Source organism: Drosophila pseudoobscura, chromosome X (genome assembly GCF_009870125.1).
Source record: "Drosophila pseudoobscura strain MV-25-SWS-2005 chromosome X, UCI_Dpse_MV25, whole genome shotgun sequence".
In the NCBI taxonomy this organism is placed as follows: Eukaryota; Metazoa; Arthropoda; class Insecta; order Diptera; family Drosophilidae; genus Drosophila; species Drosophila pseudoobscura.
The window spans coordinates 66,283,564-66,308,563 of record NC_046683.1 but is presented as its reverse complement, the minus strand read 5'-3'; the positions used below and the strand labels follow the sequence as shown (position 1 = coordinate 66,308,563).

Sequence of the window (25,000 nt, the reverse complement as noted above, 5' to 3'; positions counted from 1 at the left end):
ATACACATACATATGTATATTATATAATCAAATTATTCATTATATTTAAAAAAAAAAAACAGATTTTCGGTGAAAAATTATATATATATATCCGAGTCTGGGACCGTGTTTTATTAAATATTTAATTCATTTATATATACATATTTATATACAGATATCGTGCTGGGCCCTGATGAAAAATTTCAGAGCATGCCCATCTCTCTCTTTCTTTCCTTTTGGTGCGTATCAGTGAAGGGTGGGTTTTCATACATTGTACATGCGTGCACATGTATAGAAGAGTAAGAGAGATGCACACATAACTGCGCCGCGCAGTCGTAACCTCAGTGGCCGTCGGCTGAATCTTCGCCTTGCTAATTCGGTTCTTGGAAATGCTCGACCCTTCCAATACCCTGCACTCATAAAATAATCATTTTGATTGCGATTCCGAGCCGGAACCAATGAAACTTACGTTATAAGACCCAAATCCAACCGCTCCTTTGCGTTCATCCATTTTACAAATCATATCATACAAACAACGAATTTGTGCAACTGACAAGCATTATCTATAGATTTTTAATACGCTTCACATATGTATGTATGTTACATTTCCTTTTCTAACAATACCAGAACATATTGGAAATGTTAGAATGATTGAAATGAATGAAGGTGGGACAACAGGAAAATGGTACAGAATTCAGACAGTTACAAAAAATGTTTTTCATTACATTTTGGGTATTATTTACGCATCAAATTTTATGACAAATACTTGAAAAAAGCCCACCCCACAAAACGGATTATATGTGCAATTGGAAATTAAATTAGAGTGAGTTCCTTATGGAGCAATTTCGAATCGTTCTCGTGGCAGGAAAATTTCGTTCTAATCGAAGCGAATGAGCAGGCAACCGCCGCAACTGCACCTCCTTCCTATAGCAGCCATTAAAATGCATCCCCCAAGTGTTTTCTTCTTCTCTTTCGTGAATCGAATTACAACAAAGCGGACAAAAACGAGAAGGAACGCTGTGAGAGGCGGCAAGGGCCGCGGCTCTATCTCAAACAGAGCTCTTCCACAATACGTACGTATTTTGTAAATAATTATACGAAAGCGTCGTAATACCTCCGGCTTTTGGCACCGCAAAAGCAAGGATTTTTTGCACTCCGTTTATCATTTTTCCACTTAATGACTTATTCCATTCGAAATTTAAAATATTTGATCTGTTTCTATTTTTCCGATACATGTCTGTCTTTTCGTGCTTCTCAAAAAACACCAGCCGTTATTTTTTACAGCTTCGGCCGTTACTTCTCGAAGCAAAAAAGCGACAGCGGCGTCGACGTCGACGCAGATACAAGGCAGAATTCAGCTCGCAGTGACTGAGGTCGCGACCGCGCTGTTGTCAGCCGTCGGCCGACTTATATATGCATCTCTTTTACTCTTACACATGAATGCTTCGTCTCAAAAGGAGAGAGAGAGAAAGAGTGATGGGCGCTAGAGATGAGCAGGCACTGAAATTGTTTGACAAGACCCAAAACGGCACGAAAATGCACGAAAATGCACGCACGGTCCAGCACGAAATTTTTGATTATTTGAAAAAAACCTTTGTTAATATTAAACTTCAACAATGAATTCCAATTGCTTTCAAAAACGACCCATAATCGGCTATGGACTATGTGATCTTTTAGTTAATTTTTAAGGAAAATCTGATCGTCTATTTTCATAAGCTAAAAGCTCAAAATAAAAGCGAACGCGGGGGAGTATTCTGGAAGAGCCCAGCGACACTTCTCATATGATACGATCTCCAATATATATAGAGTAATAATAATAATAATAATATCCACTTTTCTTTCTTTCTTAGAGAAAAAAAAAACAATAAGCACCTTCATGGATGGCCTAAATACTTACATCTCCTCCTGCTCCTCACAGTAGCCACACCCCCTCGTTCATACCTTCTGGAAACCGCTCCCACTCTTCCCCTCATGGAGAGGAGGGAGAGTTTGATGCATTGATGCTTCAGAGAGTCTGTTAATCCATTAGATGCATTGCATATTTCATTTGACATTTACGAAACCCGGCAATTTCCTCTTTTATCCCTCTCCCAGGGATATAAAATGTCCTCAAATTAACGATCTTGCAAGCTTTATGCAAGAGCAAGAGCCATCTTACAAGATGATGGAATGTTAGTTATAAGTGAAAATGTTTGTGAATGTAAGGAGAAATACTATTTAATGAATAATTTTAAAAGTGAGACTTTTGACAACCAAGCACAAATAGATTTAAAGAAGAAATAGACATCATACAGAATGGTGCCATATTAGTTTCAGGCAACAATAACGTAGACAATACTACTTTGATAGGATCGTATCTCCTTGTGTTCAACAACACAATTAAAATAAATAATATAACCCACATAAATGATAAAGGTCGCATCATAGATATACATAGAGGTCGCGGTAGAGACGAAGTACAGGCGAAAAGGGAATTGAAACCCCGCGCGCTCCCTCGTGCCTTTTGGGTTCTAATGTTAGGACCCGCCATAGAACAGCTTTTTGGTCGCTCATGCAACATCTTGGTATTGTATAGTCTTTGCCAATATACTGGCACATAAATATAAGACGTAGATATAAGCATTGCATGTTTCGGGTTAGCTAAATCCAACATGAATATATATATAAGAATCATTCTGAATAAAGTAGTCCTTCCAATCATTTAACATTCATTTACTTGCAGAAAAATGGCGCAAGTATGCAGAGTCTGCATGGCACCGCCAGTCTCCGGACCATTCAAAAACATTTTTGATGAGCCACAGAACTGGGACACTTGCATTGCTGACATGATAGCGGAGTGCACCGGGTACGTGGTTTGTCGAGGGGACTTACTGCCGGAAAACATATGTCCGCCCTGCCTTGAGGATGCAGTGAGTGCATTCAGCTTTAAGAAGACCTGCGAGCAGAGCCATAGGCTCTATATTCCAGTGTTGGAGGAGGCTGGAGGAGAAGACATCTGTCATAATCTGGAAGACGATGGGGATTGGGAACATTCAGATAGTGGAAATGAGCTAACGAACCAATTTGAAAATGCAAAGGTTCACGGTGATAAGGATGTCGATCATCAGTTCAAATGTAGTCTTTGCCCAAAGAGCTATACGCACAAATCGAATCTAAATAGACACAAACAATTACACACTGAAGAACGAACCTACAAATGCTCCGACTGCTGTGAGCCACAGAACTGGGACACTTACATTGCTGACATGATAGCGGAGTGCACCGGGTACGTGGTTTGTCGAGGGGACTTACTGCCGGAAAACATATGTCCGCCCTGCCTTGAGGATGCAGTGAGTGCATTCAGCTTTAAGAAGACCTGCGAGCAGAGCCATAGGCTCTATATTCCAGTGTTGGAGGAGGCTGGAGGAGAAGACATCTGTCATAATCTGGAAGACGATGGGGATTGGGAACATTCAGATAGTGGAAATGAGCTAACGAACCAATTTGAAAATGCAAAGGTTCACGGTGATAAGGATGTCGATCATCAGTTCAAATGTAGTCTTTGCCCAAAGAGCTATACGCACAAATCGAATCTAAATAGACACAAACAATTACACACTGAAGAACAAACCTACAAATGCTCCGACTGCTGTGAGCCACAGAACTGGGACACTTGCATTGCTGACATGATAGCGGAGTGCACCGGGTACGCGGTTTGTCGAGGGGACTTACTGCCGGAAAACATATGTCCGCCCTGCCTTGAGGATGCAGTGAGTGCATTCAGCTTTAAGAAGACCTGCGAGCAGAGCCATAGGCTCTATATTCCAGTGTTGGAGGAAATGAAATTATCTAAGTTCACTCATATTACACCAGCGCAAAGAATGGCGAAGGTGTGCCTGGATGATTCCGTTCCACTGGTGGACATATTCGCCGAAGTCTGCAATCTCTGGGAGCTGCCTGAAAGATTTCTCCCCTAAGAATTCTGTGGAGCGCGGGGACTCTATGCCGCAGCTTATTTGCCCCTCCTGCATTAATGGGGTCCAGAGTGCATATCGTTATAAGCTAAAATTTGACCAACGACCTGAAACTGATCAACGTTTTCGTATAGCTTTATCAAGCTATCAATGAAGAAACGTACACAATTAATAGCAGCGATAAAGAGGAGAATCACATTCGTGCAAATGAAAGCCATGGGATCGAGGAAGAGCACGAAAATGAGCAAAAATATACAATCGAACAAAGAGAATAAGAGGCAGGAGTCAGAGAAAAAGAACCATCCATTTGAAATAGAGGATTTCTTGGGGACGATGGAAATTCTTATGAGCATATCAACGGATACCGAGAACCAGAAGAAATTAGACTTCTATCAGAACTTCAAAATGTATCGGGACGAAACATTTAAGAATGGGGGCAGTTAACGTACCCAATTCTATTGAGCTCTCATAAGAGTTGTAAGCAATCTTTGGCTTTCTAAGACGAAAACAATTTCAATCTTGGGCTTGGTTTTTTTCAAGACATAAGGTCGGAGGAATTTTGGAGCGGCAGATTGGGAGCATTCTCCAGAGAAAATCGCAGCAGTAAGAATTTTAGCTTTTTGTTGAAGCGGGAGCGGCTGGCGGCTGAGAGCCGGAAAGCGGTAGCGGTGGTTCAGAGCCAGAAAGAGGTATGGGGCAAATTAAATTAGGTGGATAAGGTCGGAGGAATTTTGAACAAATGAGTCGCAGACCGCACGTTGCCCCCATTTTATAGGCTGCGGACACGCGAAATTGAAGCAGCGCAGCGCTGCTGCAGACTCATGCGCAGACGCAGCAGGCTCTCTGCCCGCTTTTCATTGGTTCTGCTCACCATGCCTTTGTACATGAATGCATGTGTATGTGTGTGGGCCTGGGCCTGGGTAAATCTGGCGATGACAGCAGTGCCTAGTGATGGACTTTTTCGAAAATAATAAGCGTATAGATACTTAGCCCAAATAGATATTCAATCACAGTAAGCGGTCTGCGCGGCAAGTTCCGCTGGGCTCTGACTGGCACACCCATACAAAACAAGGAACTAGATATATGTATATGCGCTTTTGAAGTTCCTGCGCTGTTCACCATGCAACGATCTGAACACGTGTAAGAAGCGAATAGATAACAAAAGTGCTGCTCATTACATTCGTGTAGTCTATATTAAAAAACTCATGCCAGAAATTCTAAGAATACGTGTGCATCCGTACATTAAAATACGCAAACCAAACAACACATTAGCGCTTAAAACTAAAAAGAAACATTACTGCATTACCAGCAGTGAGCGATGACGAATGTCACCTACAATGTCATGTAGGCGTTGACGCCAGCCAAATCGAATCTTTTGTTTCTTTCTTGTCCGCGCGTGCCGAACGAAATTCGGTTCTGCCGACCGTGCGCAGTAGAAGAGAACTTCGTTTTTTCTGTTCGTCTCTTTCATGATGTAATTATACAAGGTGGTCTCGTCGGAGGCCGAAGCTCGTTCGTGTTGTCCCTTATGTCCCTTGCGTGTTTGCTTGTTGATGTGAAAGGTTGTTCGCGGACGAATTTTTTTTATAAAGTTTTAACCCTTACGAGCCACCAACAAAAAATGACGTATTGCACTTTTTGCCGAATTCATGTTCCGGGAGTAAAATTTATTCATGTTCCACTGAGATTTCAAAAAAGATTTCAGTCCGCATGGCGGACTTATAAAACCGTCAGAAGAATTTAAACATAAGATCAAAGAATTAGAATTAATATTTCTACATTACGTTAAAGAGCATTTTAATTTAACCACAAATGTCAAGGCAAAATTATTAATGGCTGCACAAAATGTAAATATTGACATAGTGGTTAAATCATTTTATTTTAAAATTAGATTTTATTTTAGAGTTAAGAACCTTAACAAAAAAATATGCATGCAAAGTCAGAAGCAACGTTTGCTTGCAAATTCAAAATTGTTAAAAATAAAACTATAAAAAAAACTTCAAGTCTTTGTATTATAGTAGGAAATTTTAAACCCCACGGGCCTGTTAAGGGTTAATCAACATCGACATATGCCGTCTCACTTACACTCACTATACTATATGCATTTCACTCGTACTTATTGCTAGCATACGTTAAGGGACTGACTTTTGCCGACGAGACCACCTTGTATAATTACATCATGGTCTCTTTTGCGCCTGCGTCGGCAGAACTCTTTTTCTTTCTTCGCGTTGCATTAGTGTTGTGCTGCTCATGAGTGAGTGAATAAAAAAGAGTTGTTCACTTAAGTGAGCAACTGAACATGTTCCTTCCAAGCTGTTCTTTTTTGCTCACTTGTTCTTTGTTGTTCATTTTTGTTCACTTGTTCTCTACTCACTTTTTGCGCAATTTTCCTCTAAGGGTATTTTGCGATCTGGCAGCTGTTGCTCATATTTGCGTTTACTTCACACTTTTTGTATTAAAAATTCAAAATGTCGCTAATTCGAAAGTATAGTGAAATTTGGAACCATCTGTACATGAATAGTGAACAACTGAGTGAGCAAGTCAGCAACTGAGCAAGTGACTCACTTACTAAAAAAGAACAAGTGAACATGTTCACCAAAATGAGCAATGTTTAGCCAACACTACTTTGAATTTGCTATTTGCAATCGACTAATTGTGCGCAAACGAAGTGAAATTAATTGCTGTGATTAATTTTATTATCAGGTAAGTGCAGTAATAACTGGGCCGCGCAGTCGTAACCTCAGTCGCCGTCGGCTGAATCTTCGCCTTGCTAATTCGGTTCTTGGAAATGCTCGACCCTTCCAATACCCTGCACTCATAAAATAATCATTTTGATTGCGATTCCGAGCCGGAACCAATGAAACTTACGTTATATGACCCAAATCCTACCGTTCCTTTGCGTTCATCCATTTTAAAAATCATATCATACAAACAACGAATTTGTGCAACTGACAAGCATTATCTATAGATTTTTAATACGCTTCACATATGTATGTATGTTACATTTCCTTTTCTAACAATACCAGAACATATTGGAAATGTTAGAATGATTGAAATGAATGAAGGTGGGACAACAGGAAAATGGTACAGAATTCAGACAGTTACAAAAAATGTTTTTCATTACATTTTTTGTATTATTTACGCATCAAATTTTATGACAAATACTTGAAAAAAGCCCACCCCACAAAACGGATTATATGTGCAATTGGAAATTAAATTAGAGTGAGTTCCTTATGGAGCAATTTCGAATCGTTCTCGTGGCAGGAAAATTTCGTTCTAATCGAAGCGAATGAGCAGGCAACCGCCGCAACTGCACCTCCTTCCTATAGCAGCCATTAAAATGCATCCCCCAAGTGTTTTCTTCTTCTCTTTCGTGAATCGAATTACAACAAAGCGGACAAAAACGAGAAGGAACGCTGTGAGAGGCGGCAAGGGCCGCGGCTCTATCTCAAACAGAGCTCTTCCACAATACGTACGTATTTTGTAAATAATTATACGAAAGCGTCGTAATACCTCCGGCTTTTGGCACCGCAAAAGGAAGGATTTTTTGCACTCCGTTTATCATTTTTCAACTTAATGACTTATGACATATGGGAATGATTGGGGCGAACGACTGATGCGAGGATGTTAGTCTATAGCTGCGACGATTAGCTCAAGACTGCCCATGCAAGGGCTGACGGGCCAAATTGCCGGGCCCTATGCAGCAAGCTTAGACGCGAGCGAGAGCGTATGATAGCCCGAGAGCGTTAGAGCTGCTCGGGGACGCTGTTAAGCCGAGTACTAGAGATTGCGAGACGAAAAAATTCCGCTGCATGCGCATATGCGGTACCAAATGATCTTTGCAGTGGGGGCATTGGAAACGACAACACCAAAATGCATTTCCTTTGGGCCGCACCACTGGCAATAATTTAAAATATTTAAGCTGCTTAACCCGACAGGGGCAGTTAACGTACCCAATTCTATTGAGCTCTCATACGAGTTGTAAGCAATCTTTGGCTTTCTAAGACGAAAACAATTTCACTCTTGGGCCTCCGCCTAATTGGTTTTTTTCAAGATATAAGATAGATATTTTGGACAAATGAGCGGCAGACTGGGAGCATTCTCCAGAGAGAATCGCATCAGTCAGACGTAAATTAAGTCGCAGCAGCGGATATCAGCCGAGATTAAGCAGTAACCCTAAAAATGGTTGTTCTCACACACATCAGACTACCGCGAATAATAATATCAATAAATAATATTTTAAAGAAATCTTCTAATTTAATATAAGAATTTTAACTTTTTGTTGAAGCGGGAGCGGCTGGCGGCTGAGAGCCGGAAAGCGGTAGCGGTGGTTCAGAGCCAGAAAGAGGTATGTGGCAAATTAAATTAGGTGGATAAGGTCGGAGGAATTTTGAACAAATGAGTCGCAGACCGCACGTTGCCCCCATTTTATAGGCTGCGGACACGCGAAATTGAAGCAGCGCAGCGCTGCTGCAGACTCATGCGCAGACGCAGCAGGCTCTCTGCCCGCTTTTCATTGGTTCTGCTCACCATGCCTTTGTACATGAATGCATGTGTATGTGTGTGGGCCTGGGCCTGGGTAAATCTGGCGATGACAGCAGTGCCTAGGGATGGACTTTTTCGGGAAAAAATAAGTGTATAGATACTTAGCCCAAATAGATAATTATTGTAATGTGAAGTCATGATTTAAATATATTATGTATTTTAACATGTCTTGTTTATCCGCTCATTATATTCGTATAGTCTATATGAGAAAACTCATGCCAGCAATTCTGAAGCTTATACATGCAGCATAAAAAAACATAATATCACATATTTTGTTCGGTATTGCACGACATATACAACTGCGCTGCTGGGTTGCTGTGACGCGCCGTGTCATGAACGGAACGTGACGCCCCCGGAGCCGAAAACCCTGGGGCCGCTTACGAAAGTTCGTTGGCCGACATATATTATATGGTTCGTGGCTCCGGCTGACTTTGGATGACATATGTATTTAAATATTTTATGCTTGGAACATTGTGACCAATGTTGCCCCCAAGATTTATTTTGGTTTTGGTATTTTTATTTTTTTTCGGTATTATTGCATTTTTGGCATTTCTGCATAAAACGGTCACCGGTTACACTGTAACTTGTAAACAAATTCGCGAATTTCGTTTAAAACACAAAAAATCCCGAAAATGTTGGCCCTGCCTGATCCCGCTGCTGGAACCATACCCGACAAGGCATGGCAGCCACATTTTGTGACCCTTGAAACGAGGCAAGTCCCGGCTACAAAATTTCAGTGTAAAAATATAATATTTTCCTTTGCGTTTTTCCCGCTTTTTCGAACAGCATGGGCGAAATTACTGTAGAACTGTACTGGAAGCATGCCCCCAATACGTGCCGCAACTTTGCAGAGCTCTCTCGCCGGGGATACTACAACAATGTGGTTTTCCATCGCATCATTCGCGATTTCATGATTCAGGGCGGCGATCCCACGGGTACTGGACGCGGCGGCACCTCCATCTATGGCGCGGAATTCGGAGACGAGCTCCATGGCGACCTCAAGCACACGGGCGCTGGGATCCTATCGATGGCGAACAGCGGCCCAGATACGAATGGATCGCAGTTTTTCATCACATTGGCGCCCACGCAGTGGCTGGATGGAAAGCACACGATCTTCGGCAGGGTCTACACGGGCATGGAGGTGGTGAAGCGCATCGGAATGGTGGAGACGGACAAGAACGACAGGCCGGTGGATCCATTGAGGATCGTCAAGGCAAAGGTCGAGAAGCTCTGATAGTCGGATGCTCCCAAAAGGACAGTTCTTTGTTTTTGTAATGTTACTTTATGATTGGAATGGAATGTAATGACTAGAAAACACACACAAATCCATGTTCGTTTTGCTTCGATCCTACATAATGCTGTCCAGAGTGTCCACCAGTCGCTTGATCTCCCTGCTGAAGGGACGAAAAGGAAGAGGCGTTGTAGGACATACAACCTTTAACGATCTTCAGACGGACGACTCACATTCTTTGGCCCAATCGCTCTGTGGGCTTCATCGACTTGGTGATCTCCTCCGTTTTGGCCAGCAGCTGGTACTGGCATTTGATGTTCGCATCCAGCGTATCCGTCAGCTTGTTCACCGCATTCTTGTGCACCTCCACATTGTCGGCCGTTATCGAGGAGATCGAGTGCAGCAGATTGCCCAGGTTCTCTAGCAGATTGTCCACCGAGGTGGCCAGATACTGGGCCTCCAGCTCAATGTCGCTGAGCACGTTGCCATCCACCTCTGGGATATTCCGCGACTGGAGAAAGCGGCGCGTGAGGATACCTTCCCCTCCACCAGGGCCCATCGATGTGGAGGGCGTCGTATGCTCCGAGGAATAGTCCAAAGGCGTGCCAGCGCCAGCCCCCTCACGCAGCTTTTCTTCCAGATTATGGGCCACGAAATGTCGCATTTCCCCGGACTCCACATACGGAGCATCTGCTTGGGGCGGTGAATCTATAGAAAACGTTGCTAAAGGAGATTAAGATTATCACTCACTGGTCTCCGACTTGCCCCGCATCTGGAGGGGCTCCCCGGAGCTGTCTTTGGAATTGCTGTCGTCATCGTCGCCCTCCGGCTGATCTTCCTCCTCGCCAGAGTCCAGATTCACGTAGCTGTCGTCCCCATCCTGGCCGGGAAGGCTGTTCGTATTAGCCGCCGTTGGGGTGATGTCCTGCAGGACGTGATCGGGTACTGCCCCCGGATATTGCGCCAGAAAGGGGATTTCTGTGTAGGATGAGGCGGGTGTGTCACTGCTCGTCCGCTGCGTGTGCTCCCCCTGCTCGTTCTCCTCCTCAGTGTAGCCATAGCGCGGGCGGATGGGTATGTCCTGGCTGCGGTGTGTCATGGTGCTTGTGCTAGGGGTCTGCCAGATGCAAAAGGTTGAAACAAAGAAAAAGCGAAGACTTTTCGGAATAAAAACAAACTATTCGGCAGAGTGTGACCAGAGTCGGCGAGGGCGAAAACGCAGCTGCATGCGGAATTGCGCCAGTTTGAATATTGCGCAAACGAAACTATCGCCGGAGTATCTGCTCTGGTCCTGCTTTCAGACGTTTTCTCTGGTTCTATATCTGCCTTCTTGTTACATTGGATGTAAGTCGATTGGATTGGATGTTTAGTCGATCTGGTGTCATCGGAGGCGGCAGATATATACTCTTTGGTATATTTTGACGTCAATATTGAGTTGAGTTTACGGTATAACTTTCATCAATTCATCAACCTATTCAATTTTCTTTGTCACTTGTCACGCATTTGGCTTCCAACAATATCTCTTTGGCGCGCACATCTCGTACCCAGTCGATAGTATCGATAGCCGGTTCTTGTGACGTGCTATCTGTTTTTGGGCCTTGCTCTCTTTTTCGTGGTGGAATATCCTCTCGTCGAGGATTTTTGTTTTCGACCAATGAAAACTGATATCTTCCTTCAAAAAAATCGTTATCCGCAAAACCTTTTTCGCTAAACCGTTTTTTAGGCAAAATCCAATAAAAGCAAGTATTTAAAATAAAAGAGTCAAGTAGAACACAGGTTCATTAATTGGATAAAGTTATGTGGGCATGGCTAAATTTTCTATCTAGCTAATAATATTCAACGGAACATCAAAATTGAGCAATATAGTTACCAATCCTTGACGGAGAATTATTAACCCATTGTAAGCCAAGAGGGTGTTTCAATATTCCACCGAAAATAATGAAAATTGAATCATTTTAGCGCAGTTTAGATGAAAGATATCGTAGCTATTTTCTATGTAAAGAAGAAGGATATGGATCTACAAGAATAACTTGCAAGCAGTATTATTTTCCGTCATTTTCCCCAAGTCGTTGAATTGTTTAAAAAGAGGGGCTTAAGAGGGCAAAGTTCGTTTTTGTCATCGGTATATCAACAATCTCACATCCCTAGCCGACTGTAAATTTTTTTGAATTTTTGTTGCGCGAGGTTCGCGTCGCGCACGTTTCCCAAAGGCCATACGAAAATTGTAATTATTAAATGGCACATGTGTTTCCACCTGCGGAAGAGTTAATAATATTGCACCACCACCAAACGCCAGGCCGTAGGCGGCCAAAGTCGTGTTAAATGTATTTCGCGCGTTTTTGCCGCTAGCGCTTGAACGCCGCGTGCCGCACAGAATCCTGTTATATGTTTTTCGAATTTAACAAACAATTTTTTTTGTATGTGTACGTAATTGTGTGTGAGAGAGAAATACAACAAATGTTTCAATGTTATTGAAGCAAAAGTAAAGGAACCTAACGCAAAATTTTACCTGTGTCCGCGTATACATGTACATGTTCATAAGTGTGCGCAAGTGTTGGCGTCGCTAATAAAAAGTGCATGTGAATATAGAGATAAAGCAAGAGAAAGAAGAGTGCCACCGAAGTCAGCAAGGCAGATGGAAAATAGTTAATAAAATCCAACAAATAATTGGCAAATAAATATCCTTTCAAAGAGTGGAAAAACCATCCCCGAAGATAACGAAAACGCACACTCGCACTCGCACACGCACACACACAGCCGAAAGAAGCAGCAGAAGAAGAAGAGAAGCAAAAACGAAGCCGACTGCAGTGCGTTGCACACTTGTGTGAGTGAGAAGGCGACAAATTGTGTCTGTTTCTTTGTCAGTGTATTGGTGCATGTGGAAGTGAAGCAAAAAGCAACAAAAAAAAAGAGTGCTTTTGCAAATATTGTATTTGCCGCCGGGGTACAAATTCCAATTGGAATACGAATAATTCTCCCCAACAGCCCCGCTGCGCCTGCGTGCCGTCGGATCGAAAAATGTAAGTTTTTTAATGGTCCATAAATTATGCTAGAAGTGCTATAAGCTTTTATGGTGGATCGCAAAAAAAGAAGCACAAAAAAGAAGAGAACTTTTTCTAAACTCTCCAAAAAGGAGAATGTTTCTTGCCAATGTGTGTGTTCTTGGCTTCCTCTTTGGCTGTTGTTCGTCTTTTGTGCATTTGGCTTTGCTTTGATTACCCTTTAAGGGGGACGCTATGACGATTTTCGCCACTCGGAGGGAAGGCAGCGAAGACCAAGATCAGCATTAACAGAAAAGAGGTGTTGCGGCATATAAATCCGAATCTCATATGTACATATATTAATTTTCACGATTTTCCAATGAAACTCCCATATCCATATCCATGCCGTACCAGCGATCGCTCCATAGGGTATCAAACACTTCGACCCAGACTCCCTTTCGGGGCTCTTTCTTCTATTTTGTTTGTTGCTGGCGGGCGCAACTCTTGTGTTCTTGACTTCTTTACCAGTTACGCTTATTCGCTCGCTTTGTGCTGTGCTTCTTTGTCTGGGCATTAACCATTCTCTCTCTCGCTCTGTCTTCTTCTGCTGACTTCTTTCTTGGTTTCTTTGGTTTTAAGTGCACGAGCAACAGCAGGAGCAAGAGAGTAATGTGTGATGCAGTCGGCAGAAGCAACGGCCAGTGTGTGTTAGAGGGAGTGCGCAAGATCGTTACATTTCTTGATTCTCCCACTCCCTCTGGCGATCTGCCGCTCTGCCGCTCTGTGCCCGGCCCCCCTTTCTAGTGCTTTCCCCCTTGCCATCCACATTTCAATTTCATTTCTTTTGCTTTTGATTTCGTGTTGGTATTTGTGTGCTTTTGCTATCTACCGTTATGTTTCGATTGCGATTTCGTAATAAATTTGCTGTGGGAGACGGACCGCCGACTGCGATAATATTTCGCTCGCTCTCATACTCTCTTTGCTGTGCGTTCGTTTACGTGTATGTGTGTGTGTGTGAGTGTGCATATGCGTGGGTTGCGCTATTGATGGCTGTGCCAGTGCGAGTGGGAGAGGGAGAAAGCATGTGACTGGAAAGAGTGTGACATAATTGCCCAAAGGATTTGTTATTGCTTTTCTCCCACTTCATTCATGGATTCCCCTCTCTACACTTTTCATAAACAGAATTTGAACGAGTGTTTCTCTCCGTCTTTCAAGTGCCGTGAGGGATTTGTACTGCATTCCACTTGAGGAGAGACAGGGAGAGCGAGGGAGTACCGTTCCAATTCCCACAGGCGACACTTGAGCACAAGATATGTTGAGCAGAGGGTAAGGAAGTGCCGAAGAGGCTACTGGCCGAGTGCCAGGATCCCCTCTACCTCGTCTGAAAAACATACCCTGCCACATCCCCTCTGCTTCTGCTGCTGCTGCTGCTGCTGCTGCTCTCCCCTGCACTCATCTTATTTATTGATTTCCATGCATTTTTCTCCCCCGTTTATGCGGAACTTGCTCTCACCCAATGGCGCACTGTGCCTCCCACTCCCACTGCCACTCGCGAGTGACCTGCTGACCCCAACAGACAAACGTTTTCCCCCATTTCCCAGCCACCCCTCGTCCCGCTGCCCCCTCTGCCCCCTCTGCCCCCTCTTCTCTGTGCGCCTTTGGGGCGGGGTTAAGGCGATGCCTTGGAGCAGATTAAATGCGCGCGTCTTAATGCGATTTGCATTCGTCGTATATTTCCTTTTCCCCTACTCACCCCCTCCACCTCTCCCCCTCCACCTACTGCCCACATTCCGTGGCTCGTTTGGGGTCAGGCGCCTGGGAAATCTAATTGAGGAAATTCATATTATTTTTCATGCGGCCGCTCTTTTGCTCTTTCGTTTTGGCTGCATTTCATTTTCCCTTGCCACCCGACCCCGGCACCGACCCCAAAGTGTTTCTCTCTCTCTCTGTCTCTCCCCGCTCACGTGCCGGGGGCATCACCGCCCGACCCCCCGACCCGCCTGGGTCTGTGCCCCGTTCCAGGGTCCAATCCATGTCCATATGCGTGGATAATCCGCAGGCAGCTCTTCTACGGCTCTTTCTCTTCCTCTTCGCGTACTCCCTTTTGGCCGCCTCCTCCTTCTTGGCTTTTAAGATAAGCGTGTTAATGGCTCATTAGCGGTGGGGGCGGATCTTTTGGCCATAGTTTAAAGCCAAATTGCCTAACCGAAACGAAAATTAACGAGTTTTAGCGCGCGAACCCCCCCCCCCCCCCCTCGCTCACCCCGCCCGCGTCTCCCCATAGAAATATCAAAAATCATCCAAGAGGAAGTCGAACATTTACTAAAATGATTATTGAAATCTTTTCCACTTCGATTAATGGACGAATAATGAAAGAGCACCGAACCTCCTAACTGTTTTCTGTTTTCTGTTTTTTTTTTGGTGAAAATTAAGGTCAGAAAAACAGAATTCGATTCCAATAATCACTTGGAGTGTGTTTTTCTTTTCGTTTTTGTGCTTTTTGGGCCGATAAATGGGAGCATGGGATAAGAGGGAAAACTTTTGTCAGATCATCTCGAAGAATTTCCTGCTTTTGAATGATTCTCCAAAAAAAAAAATGGGAGAAATCTTTGTATTCTTTGGATTATTTTCGAATGATTTCGGTTTATCGATGGAAAGCTTTTTCCAAGGGAAAGCAGATGTAAGGATAAACAGGAAGATGGCAATTATCAATCTCCCTCCCTCTCCCTCTCCCTCTCTCTCTGTCTGTGTCTCTTCCCCTCTCCATGGCCACAACTCACCCTTTTGGGATTATTTGGGGTGTTTATTCTAGTTCTTCCTTTCATCCCTCTGACTCTGCCGTGGCCCTGCAACTGTTATACTGCCTGGCCCACTGTTATAATTTGCCTTTTGTGTGCCTTCTGTGCCGTATAACACATTCGAATAGTCAGCATGAGATCACCACCCCCCCCAACCGCCATCTCTTCCTGCTCCCCCTCCTGCTCCCCCTCCATCAGCGATAGATGGATCTTTTCATTAACTGTTTCATGTCGTAATTCCGTTCACTCCTCCTCCTCCTCCTCCTCCTCCTCCTCCTCCTCCTCCTCCTCCTCCTCCTCCTCCTCCTCCTCCTCCTCCTCCTCCTTTCACATAAACAAATGCACAAAATTTGAGACTCTCTGAAGATTTCATCAACATTTTATTGCGGAAATGTTTCCCCACTCCTCCACTGTGATCTCTCCACTCGCCACAGAGGAGAGTTCTACACTCGACTATCTCCCTTCCACTTGTGCTCTCTCCTGCTCTTCCTCTCTTCCTCTCTCCTGCTCTTCCATCAAGTGCTTGCCATTTCGCAATCCTCGAATCGAAGTGCTGCAATCTGTTCTTCTTTCAGCTATCAAAAACACTTCCCCTCGCCCCTCCTCTCCTCCGTTCCACTCCGTTCTGCTTCCACTCCATTAGACACTTGTTCTTGTTCTCATTTGTGTGCGTGTGTGTGTGTGCGTGTGTGTGTGTGTGTGCCAATATGTAGATGGGATATGACCCCGTTTTTGATTGTGTTTATAAGAAGAAAACAAAACAGTTTTACACAGAAAGAGCGGAGTGGAGGGGCATTGGGCAGAAAGGGGTGCGGGGGGGGGAGGGGGGGGGGGAAGGAGGCACCACCTGACCTACTGGAAGGTGTAAAATGAAAAGCGAAAAGTGTTGCAGCCCCTCCTCCCCCGCCTTGCAATTGATGTTTCCATTGTTTTTGTATTTTTTTTTGCCTCTAAATTTTTGCTTTTTTTTTGGGTTGTGGGGAAATCTGTTTCTCTTTTTTTTGAGCTTTTCGTTGATTTCTTGATTTGATTGATTTTGTTGCTGTTTTTTGGTTTTTGTTTTGATTGCAGCTAATTATTCAATCTGATTGATGTCGGAATCAATCATTAGTGCAGTTTTTAATTAATTGTCTTCCCCCTTGCCCCCCTTCCCCCCGCAGCAGTCCAAATATTGAACTCCCCTCCCTCCACCGCCCTCTTCCCTCTTTCGATTTGAATTTTTCTTTCATTTTTCTGTAGTTTTAGTTTTTTCCTCCCAAAAGAAAATCTTTATTTTCCCGCCTAACGATGTCCGCATTGTTTGCAGCTCATTAATTTTCCAAAAGGTTTTCTCTACCCCCCTCCCCCTCCCCCTCCACTCTTGCTCTTTTGATTTTTTATCTGCATTTCCGCATCGGGAGTTTTTCTTTTCGGTGTCTGTTGTTGTTGTCGTTGTTTCTCTCATCTTCTTTTGACGCACACGAAACATGCAACAAACAGTTGCATGTTTTCTGGTGGCAGCAACAGCTGCGAATGGGGAGGGGGGGGGGGGGGGGAGTACGCCCCCACAAATGATGTCCCACAAATCTGTTGAGGAAAATCTCTATTGGCCACTGTGTCAGCGGCGGTGGCAGCGGCAGGGGGAGTGGCAGGGGGGAGGGTCCGAAAAGGCCACTCATTAAAAGGCGGCAAATTATGGATTCCACTCTTCCGTGGAACCCCATTTAGAGGACTGTCTGTGTGTCTGTGTGTGTGTGTGCTGGTTGTTTTTTTGCATTTCAATTTAACCTTGAAATCTGTATAAAAAAACAATCAGCATTAACATTAAACATTCATTTGGAAACCGGTTCAAAACACACGCTTTTTGTTGTTCCAATAAATAGTTTCGCATATTTTTTTTTTGTCAGCGTCTCTCCGGGCTCCGAGTGGAGTTCCGGAGGAGTGGCCGGTCGGCGGGGGGTGGGGGGGATCTAAGCGGCTTAAGATTCTCTAGTTTCTCTCCACTTTGCCACATCTGCCATCGGCCAGCTCATTAAGACTGGAATTTGGGACTAACATTTAGTAGCATTTAGGGGGAATATTTTTGAATATTTTGGGGACCGCTAACCGCTTTCTGGGGTGGCCAGAGAATCCGTAAGGAATGCTGGATAATTCCTAAAATTTCCCCATACAATTCTACAATCCTTTAGAAGGGTTCCTTCTGGTTTTCGTGCTCTTTGGTGAAAAAAAACCATCGTAAATCGTAAAGCGATCGATAAACTTTGATCCCCCGAAGGCCCTACCCTCGGATAACCCCCCATCGCCCCCATCACCCCCAAGCCCCCCTCCATTCGCACATAATTGTGATTATCTTCAATTCCCCAAAAGGGAGAAGCTCTTCTTTCTCTTTCTCCCTCTCCCTCCCTCCTCGGAAAAAGGGAAATGGCATTGAATCAAATGATTTTTACTTGACTTTTGGAGAGCTTGAATTGGAGTAAAAACGGGGGAAAAATGAGGATCATAGGGGGGGGGGGGGGATCATGTCCCGTCTATTTATAGCACCCCCCCTCTGCGCCCTCTTCGCCTCCTCTTTGCCCTCTTCGCCTCCTCTTTGCCCTCTCTTTTGTACCCTTCTGTTTTGCTCTCTCCCCACTTCTGGCGTAATCGTTTCTTCTTCTCGCTTATCGCTTTGTGGTTCATTAAAATCCCAAGACGACGAAGGCGCACAGAGGCTCTGGACAATTAAACGATGGAAGGAAGAGGAAGAGGAGGAGGAGGAGAAGCAGAAAGGAGGAGGAGGTGGATGGATGGATGGATGGTTGAGCAGCGTGCGTACTCCCCTAGCCCCTAGCCCCTTGCCCCTACCACGCCCTCTCTCCCTCTCCCTCTCTAAATTGTGGCAACTTCTTCTTCGTTTCGTTTCGTTTCGTCCATCTTCGAGAGTTGATAATAAAAATTCTTCATGCATGCTCTCCATCATTTCGAGGCGCTTCGTTTCTGTTCTTCTTCTGTTTTTCTGTTTCAATCTATTCATAGAGCTGTTGTATCTTCTGGATGTTGTGGATCTGTGGATGCCACATGATGGAATGGGCATGGGAATGGGGAATGGGCATGGCTTTGGCTTTGGTGGGGGTTTATTTATAGATCGGTGGCACTCGGTACTCGGCAGATGCATTTTGCCTTTGAAACGTATCTGGCAGATACATTTGTACATCTCCACGAGAGATAGTGACAGGAAAAACCAAGATACCCTTAGATACAACTGCAAAAGATACAAAAAAAAACAAACAAAATTGAAATTAAAAATAGCAACAAAAAAGATACCAAAAGTACAGTAGAAGCTTTCCTTTCAAGGATCCTTTTGGGGGGCATTTCTTGTGCCCCGCTCCCCCTCCCTTTCGTAGGCTCCTCCGTACGCTCTGACGAGTCTCCACTGTACAGAGAACTCCGCTAAACGCTTTGCCTATCTCTGGATTTGGCACACGAATCCCCACCGCTGCCCGCGCATCTCGCAGATACTTTTCCTTGCGGCAGGCAGCATTCCTCACGAGTTAATCACCTCAATTAAGTGCCTGACTAACAAAACACACACACAGGCACACACACACAGGCACACTCTCTTGACACTGAACCAAGAATAATCCCATCTTTGATGTGCCCAAAATATTTGCCGGCAAATGTATCTTTCGGATAGATGCAGAAATATCTGCCACCATATATGGGGAGGCCATGGGAGAGAAATCTCTGCTTAAGATAGTTTTTTCTTTTCTTTTTTTTTTGGTATGGGAAAACAAGAGAAACTTGGAAAATCCTTGGGAAACGAAAAAAAAAAATTACCTAAGTTTTGTTCTCATGCGGATTTTTGTGCAAAAGATTGGAATGGAAAGAAGATTTGGCAAGGAATTATAGGGGTAGATAGATAGATAGATGTACAGATAGATAAATATTCAAATAGATAGATATACAGATAGAGAGATGGAAAGATAGATGATCAAATCCCAGACTCGCGCGGATTCCAGGCGGATTCCCTCCCAACCGACTGAGGGGCACTGCCGCATGACGCGCGACCTCTCGCGAAAGATAGCTGTTAGACTGAAACTAATATGGATATGCAGATAGATAGATACACAGATGGATCGACTGCCAGTTAGATGAAAGTGTGGGAACATAGCTGAAAGGATGGACGGTAGATCCATAGTTTGATAGATACAAATATGGTAGGAAATCAGCAAATAGAAGGATATAGACACCTCTCCCATCCTCCCCCCTCTCCTAGCCAAACCCCTCTCCCCTCTAGCTCTAGAAAAACGCCTCCCTCTCGCAGGGAATGGAATCCATCCATGGAGTACTTGCAGTCGCACTGGCAGTCGCTCTCGTATATCCCAGACGACTGTTTACACAGAAATGCACTCACTCCGCTCCTCGGACTGCACTCGTAATTACCCCGAAAGGAACAATTAATAACACCAGCGAAAAGAAACCAAAAGCAGTGCTAAGAAAAAGCTGAAGAAACCGAAAATGAGAAAAGTAAAAGTCCCCCCCCTCCGCGCGGGGCGAGGCGAGGCGACGCGACGACTGGAGTGACCTTTGAGGAGAGCCGCCACCGCCGCTGCCGCTGCCGCTGAAGCCGCCGCCAGAGGAAAGAAAAACCAGGTCTTGGTCCAAGGAAAAATTTCCGAAATTCCCACACACAAAAACGGACCCAAAGATCGCTTTTGCTGTCAACTGAAGAATTTTCTTTTTATTTATTTTTGTTTTTGTTTTTGTTTTTTCGTTTGTTAGCCAAGCGAAAGTCGACGGCTGGCAGGCTCTGGCTGGGGCTCTCCCTGCTACCATTTTCAGTGATTTTTCTGTGATTTAATGCGGGTCTGCGGCTTTTCCTTATCCTCCTCTTCGTCCTCCCCGTCCACCCCGTCCTCCCCGTCGTCCCCGCCAAAGATCCAGATTTGCATATCGCTATGCACTGATCATCGGCCAAATAAAAATTTATGCAATTAAGCAAATCGGATGGCGGATAACGAAAGACGAAGGATCCGTCCACCACCCACCCCCCCCCACCTCCCACCTCCCACCACCCCTCAAAAAACAAACGGGTGCCTGCCGATCGCCTCCTTCTTCTCACACCGCCTCGTTCCTCCTTCCTCCTTCCTCCTTGCGTCCCCTCCTTCGCTTTGTTTTTCTCTTTCTATTGTTCCTCCCTTTCATGTGTGGAGCTTGGAGCTTGGAGCGTGTGTGCTTATCGGGGAATCATCGCAGTTGTTTGAGCATTCGATAAATGTGCTGCAGGGGGGGGCGGCCGGCTGGAGCGGGGGAGGGGCGGTGCTAGAGATGGGAGCGAGTGCTGCACGATGCGGCAGGAAATTGAAAGTTTTCCAATAATAAGATCCTAGAAGGAATTCCCAACACACTTGAGGATTTTTCATCGTTTTTCTCTGCTAAAAAGTTTATCTTTTACTCTTCTTTCCAGTAAATAGTGTATCTTTTAGCCGTTGCCCTTACAAAAAGTGTATTCTTAACCTTTTCTCTGGTAAATGGTGTATCTTTTAGTCATTTCCCTAGTGAAAAGTGTATCTTTTACTCGATTCTCCACTGGAAATGATATCTTTTATTCATTTATCAAATTAAAAGTGTATCTCCTTCCACAAAAGTGTATCTTTTAGCCATTTCTCTACTAAAAGGTATATCTTTTATCTATTTCTTTGCTTAAAAGTGTATCTTTTATCCATTTCTTTACTAAAAAGTGTATCTTTTATCCTTTTCTTTACTAAAAAGTGTATCTTTTGGCCATTTCTCAAGTTTGAAGTGTATCTTTTACACATGTTTCAATTAATAAGTGCATCTGTTATCCAATTTTCTAGTAAAAGTGTATCTTTTGTCCATGTCTCCACTAAAAAAGTGTATCTTTTGTCCATGTCTCCACTAAAAAGTGTATCTTTTAGTAATTTCTCTGCTGAAAGGTGTATATTTTGCCCACCTGATCCTCATCCCTCACGCTGCCATCTCTAAGTTGAAGCCAGAGACACAGACCCTGTTTACCGTTAGCCGCCTTGGACCCACCGCCGTCGCACACGAGGGCGTTACGCTTCGCCGGGCGATAGTCATCGAATAGATCGCTTAGGCTCATAAATTAAATTGGCGGCGCTGCAGCAGCCCCCCCCCCCCCCCCCTCCCCGTCCTCTTGGCCGGGCCCAGAGCTGCGAGCAGCATTTGTTAGCCAGCTCTTTTGTCATGTGTGCTGCAGTGGGTGTGGGCGGGGCATGCAGATACACAGATACACAGATACGCAAATGCACGGATACTCAGATACTCGGATACTCGGATACATTTGTGGGTAAGGTAACGCGGTGTCCATCAATTCTTCACTTCACTTTACTTTCATTTGAATTTCGTTCGTAGGAGACTTAATTTTCACGCTTTTCTCGCTATCTTTTGCTGTTTTTCGGGGTGGGGGGTGGGTGGTGGGTGGTGGGCGGTGGGTGTTTGGGCGCTTGTGGATTTATTTATACTTTTTCCTGCAGCCTGTTCCATGTGAAAGTTTCAAAGCTGCTGCTGCTGCTGCTGCATGCCACAAATTGCATAGACGTGCGAATGTTGCAGCGATAGAGTGTCCAATGGCAAGGGGCAGCAGGCCGGTCACCTGTCCCTCGGTTCGACATTCATATTTCATGGCGCATGGCGCATGGGGCATGTGGCAGCCTGCTGCCGCCCCCCCTCCCCCTCCCCGAGGCAGGACAATGAGAGTGAAGTCTCCACTCCATTCGCAGTCCATAAATCCAGCAAATGAGGCAGTCCATCTTGTGGCAGCCTGCCGGACGATGGCCGGAGCGACGATAGTGCTAAGAGGCGAAGGATAATGGGGCAGCTTTCAAGGCCTGTCGAAAGCCATTTAGCCGAAAAGTAAATTGAAATTTTGTGCCCCCAAAAGGGGGGCAGAAGGAGGAGCAGAAATGTAGAGGGACGGAAATGCAGAGAGGCGTTGGATATTGTTCAATGGAGAGATTTTCTTTGCTTTTATCGAATATCGACAAAGATATTCCATCTAATGGTATCTAATGGTTCTGTCCAGGTCTCTAGCTCTACCCATTCCGATCTTTGGACACCCCTCGAGGAGCCTTCAATCATCCAATCAGTGGCCATAATTCCGTTCGCATGTCCATAAATCTCAGCCCCCCTCCCCCCCTATAGAACCCGGACCCCGACCCAGCCCAAGCCCAACCCATTCCGAAAACCCGACAAAACCTCCACTTAACCTCCATTTGCATGCCCGTTTCCATTCCCACAAGAAAAACATAAACATCTATTCCGAGATTTGGCATAAAACATGCGCCAAAAACTTATTAAGACGGAAAAATGTTGACAATTGACGGATTGGCAAGGGGGGGGGGGCAAGAAGAGGGAAGAGGGGTGGTGGAGAGGGGGGTAGAGGGGGTGCGGGAGCGCTAAAGTCTGTCAGTGGTTCAACAAGCGGTTTTTGTTTTTTTTTGCAAGCTCCCCCCCGTCCCCCGTCCATGCCCCATCCCCCCTTCCTGCTTTGGTCTCGTGTTTCGCTGTTTTGCGGTTTATCTGTCCCGCCTCTTCGCCACCCCCCTCCCCCCACACACAAATTGGTGTGTCTCCCCTCCGCCATCCGCCATCCACCATCCGTCGTCAGTCTTTGGGTGTCCCTCCCCCTCCCTGAGCCCCTCCCCCTCTCCAATTGGTTTTGCTGCCATTTTCAGTGACATTAATTTACAGTTTGACAAAACAAAAAACAAAAAAAAGGAACAACAAAACTCATTAAAGAAACATATGAAAAGATAAGCAACGAAACGACAGCAAAAGGCAAAAAAAGAACTTCTGGGGAGACTTTTGGGGGCAAATAATTTATGGAGAGGCTTTTTTTTTGTATGAAAAAAGGTTAGAAAAGGACAGGGATAACAGCTTTTCGCCTGAAATGTGCTGAGACGATCCATAGTTTGCATCAGAAGAGGTTTTTCCTAAGAAAAAGGAACTGTTCAGGATATGGAAAGGGTGGGAGGAGTTTTTGGAGGGGGGAGGGGGGGAGGGGGGGAGGGAGTCATGTAATTTGATCCGCACTTGATCAGATCTTGAATCGATCATAAATTATCAAGGAAATAAGGCATTGAATGGTTCATGCAAGAAAAGAAAGTTAAAATTCAATCGAAGCGGGAGGAGGGAGAGGGGGGAGAGGGAGCGAGGGAAGGGATAAGCAGGCATCTGGTCAGCTTTCATTCAGAGCCTCTTCTTTTCTTCCCGATTAACCCAAAAGGAAATTGCAGATAAGCTCCGACACACACGAACACGAACAAGCACGAACGAACACGAACACACACGACAGAGGGACGGCGAGACAGCGAGAGGCCCACATTATGCAATGATCTGTCCAGCGCTCGCTCTCCCGCTCTCCGCATTCCGTTCTGCCGCTGCCGCTGCCTCTGTCGCTGCCGCTGCTGCTGGCCTGCTCTTAGCATTCTCCGTCTCTGTCTGTCTCTGTGTGTGTGTCCAGTGGAAGGAAATGAGGTGAATGCCTTCTTAGCTCTTGGCTGGCGACAAACAAAACAGAAAACAGCAAAACCGAAGGGAAAGAGGAAGAGGAAGCGGAGGAAGAAGAGGGCCTGCCCAAAGTCCATAAGCCATGCGAAATCGATATATTTCAGGGACACCTCATCTCTCTCTCCCCCCCCCCCCCGCCCGCTCTGCTCCCCCCTCCTCCACTTTTATTTTGTTTCCTTCTTCTGCCTCCTTCCTTTTCGTTGAAGTGCATTGCGGTTTCCACAATTTTGTGCTCATTCAGGGTGTTGCCAGGGTATGTGCATCGCATGGGGTGCGGCACCAGCTCGCCCTCCCTTCGGGCACCTTTCCCTGCAGTGAATGTACCCTGAGAAGGGGAGGGGAGTGCGAGAGAGTGTCCGCTAGAGGGAGGGGGAGAGGCAGGCCAAGAATGCAAAAACTGACAACCCGCGTGGAGAGAGGGGGGAGAGGGAAGAGATGGAGAGCATGACTAGTTTTCGACTGCCTGCCGTGGCTTTCGGTGGGGTGGTGACTCACCCACAGAACATTTGCCGACGGCTTGCAGTATTTGTTGCCCTCTTCTTTTGCCTTTCCTGCATTTGTTTTTGCTTGCACGTGTGTGCGTGTGTGTGTGTGTGTGTGTGCGCTTAAGTGTTCTCTTTCTTGTGGTCTGGTTTTCTGGCCTGCCCCTGTGCTGTGGTCCTTCTCTGACACACGTGGAAGCCACATCAATCCATCGGGCGACACCCTGCCACAGCCAACGGAGCCAACGACTGGGGAATACCCTGCAGCAGCAGGAGGAAGGATACCCCCATTCAATCGATGATCCCCAGATCCCCCCCCGGCCCATCCATAGACACAAAAAGTAATACTTTCACAGCGACTCCACCAATGCTCCACAGACATTGGAAAAACTTGTTCTGCCCACCGCTTTTTTTTCCATCTTTTTTTTTTGTAGTTATCATCTCTCATCTTTTACCGCCTTTTTCCTCATCGTTGACTTTACCTTTTCTCAAGCTTTTCCAGAGAGTCTCTCCTGCCTGC

At 45.3% G+C, this 25,000-nt stretch overlaps 3 protein-coding genes across 8 annotated transcripts in view; 2 read left to right on the top strand and 1 right to left on the bottom strand.

Annotated features, from left to right (window-relative positions):
- The first annotated feature begins 9,022 nt into the window (after positions 1–9,022).
- Positions 9,023–9,802, top strand: Cypl (peptidyl-prolyl cis-trans isomerase-like 1 Cypl). Its single transcript, XM_001354212.4, has 2 exons — positions 9,023–9,189; positions 9,264–9,802. Exons 1-2 carry the CDS (start codon positions 9,110–9,112, stop codon positions 9,709–9,711), a joined length of 528 nt encoding a protein of 175 aa, XP_001354248.2. The 5' UTR covers positions 9,023–9,109; the 3' UTR covers positions 9,712–9,802.
- BORCS6 (BLOC-1 related complex subunit 6) lies at positions 9,740–11,103 on the bottom strand. Its single transcript, XM_001354213.4, has 4 exons — positions 10,887–11,103; positions 10,459–10,825; positions 9,942–10,398; positions 9,740–9,871 (listed from the first exon to the last, which is right to left on the bottom strand). The coding sequence occupies exons 2-4, from the start codon at positions 10,805–10,807 to the stop codon at positions 9,826–9,828; spliced, it is 852 nt and encodes a 283-aa protein (XP_001354249.2). The 5' UTR covers positions 10,808–10,825; positions 10,887–11,103; the 3' UTR covers positions 9,740–9,825.
- Positions 11,104–11,828: 725 nt separating this feature from the next.
- Positions 11,829–25,000, top strand: part of klar (klarsicht) — a 139,221-nt gene continuing 126,049 nt past the window's right edge. For 3 of the 6 annotated variants that reach the window (XM_015186956.2, XM_015186953.2, XM_001354214.4), the window contains exon 1: positions 11,830–12,728. The gene's annotated coding sequence lies outside the window, so the exon portion shown is untranslated. Of the gene's footprint in view, positions 12,729–25,000 lie in introns of all 6 variants that reach the window. The other 3 variants (XM_015186951.2, XM_015186954.2, XM_015186955.2) reach the window with 2 other exon arrangements.

Excerpts from the sequence above, each read along its gene's own strand:
- BORCS6 (XM_001354213.4), bottom strand. The coding sequence starts at position 10,807 with ATGACACACCGCAGCCAGGACATACCCATCCGCCCGCGCTATGGCTAC. Across the intron at positions 10,399-10,458 it reads GCGGGGCAAGTCGGAGACCA|ATGCTCCGTATGTGGAGTCC; the intron begins GTGAGTGATAAT and ends CGCCCCAAGCAG. Across the intron at positions 9,872-9,941 it reads GAGCGATTGGGCCAAAGAAT|CAGGGAGATCAAGCGACTGG; the intron begins GTGAGTCGTCCG and ends TCGTCCCTTCAG.
- Cypl (XM_001354212.4), top strand. The coding sequence starts at position 9,110 with ATGTTGGCCCTGCCTGATCCCGCTGCTGGAACCATACCCGACAAGGCA. Across the intron at positions 9,190-9,263 it reads TTTGTGACCCTTGAAACGAG|CATGGGCGAAATTACTGTAG; the intron begins GCAAGTCCCGGC and ends TTTTTCGAACAG.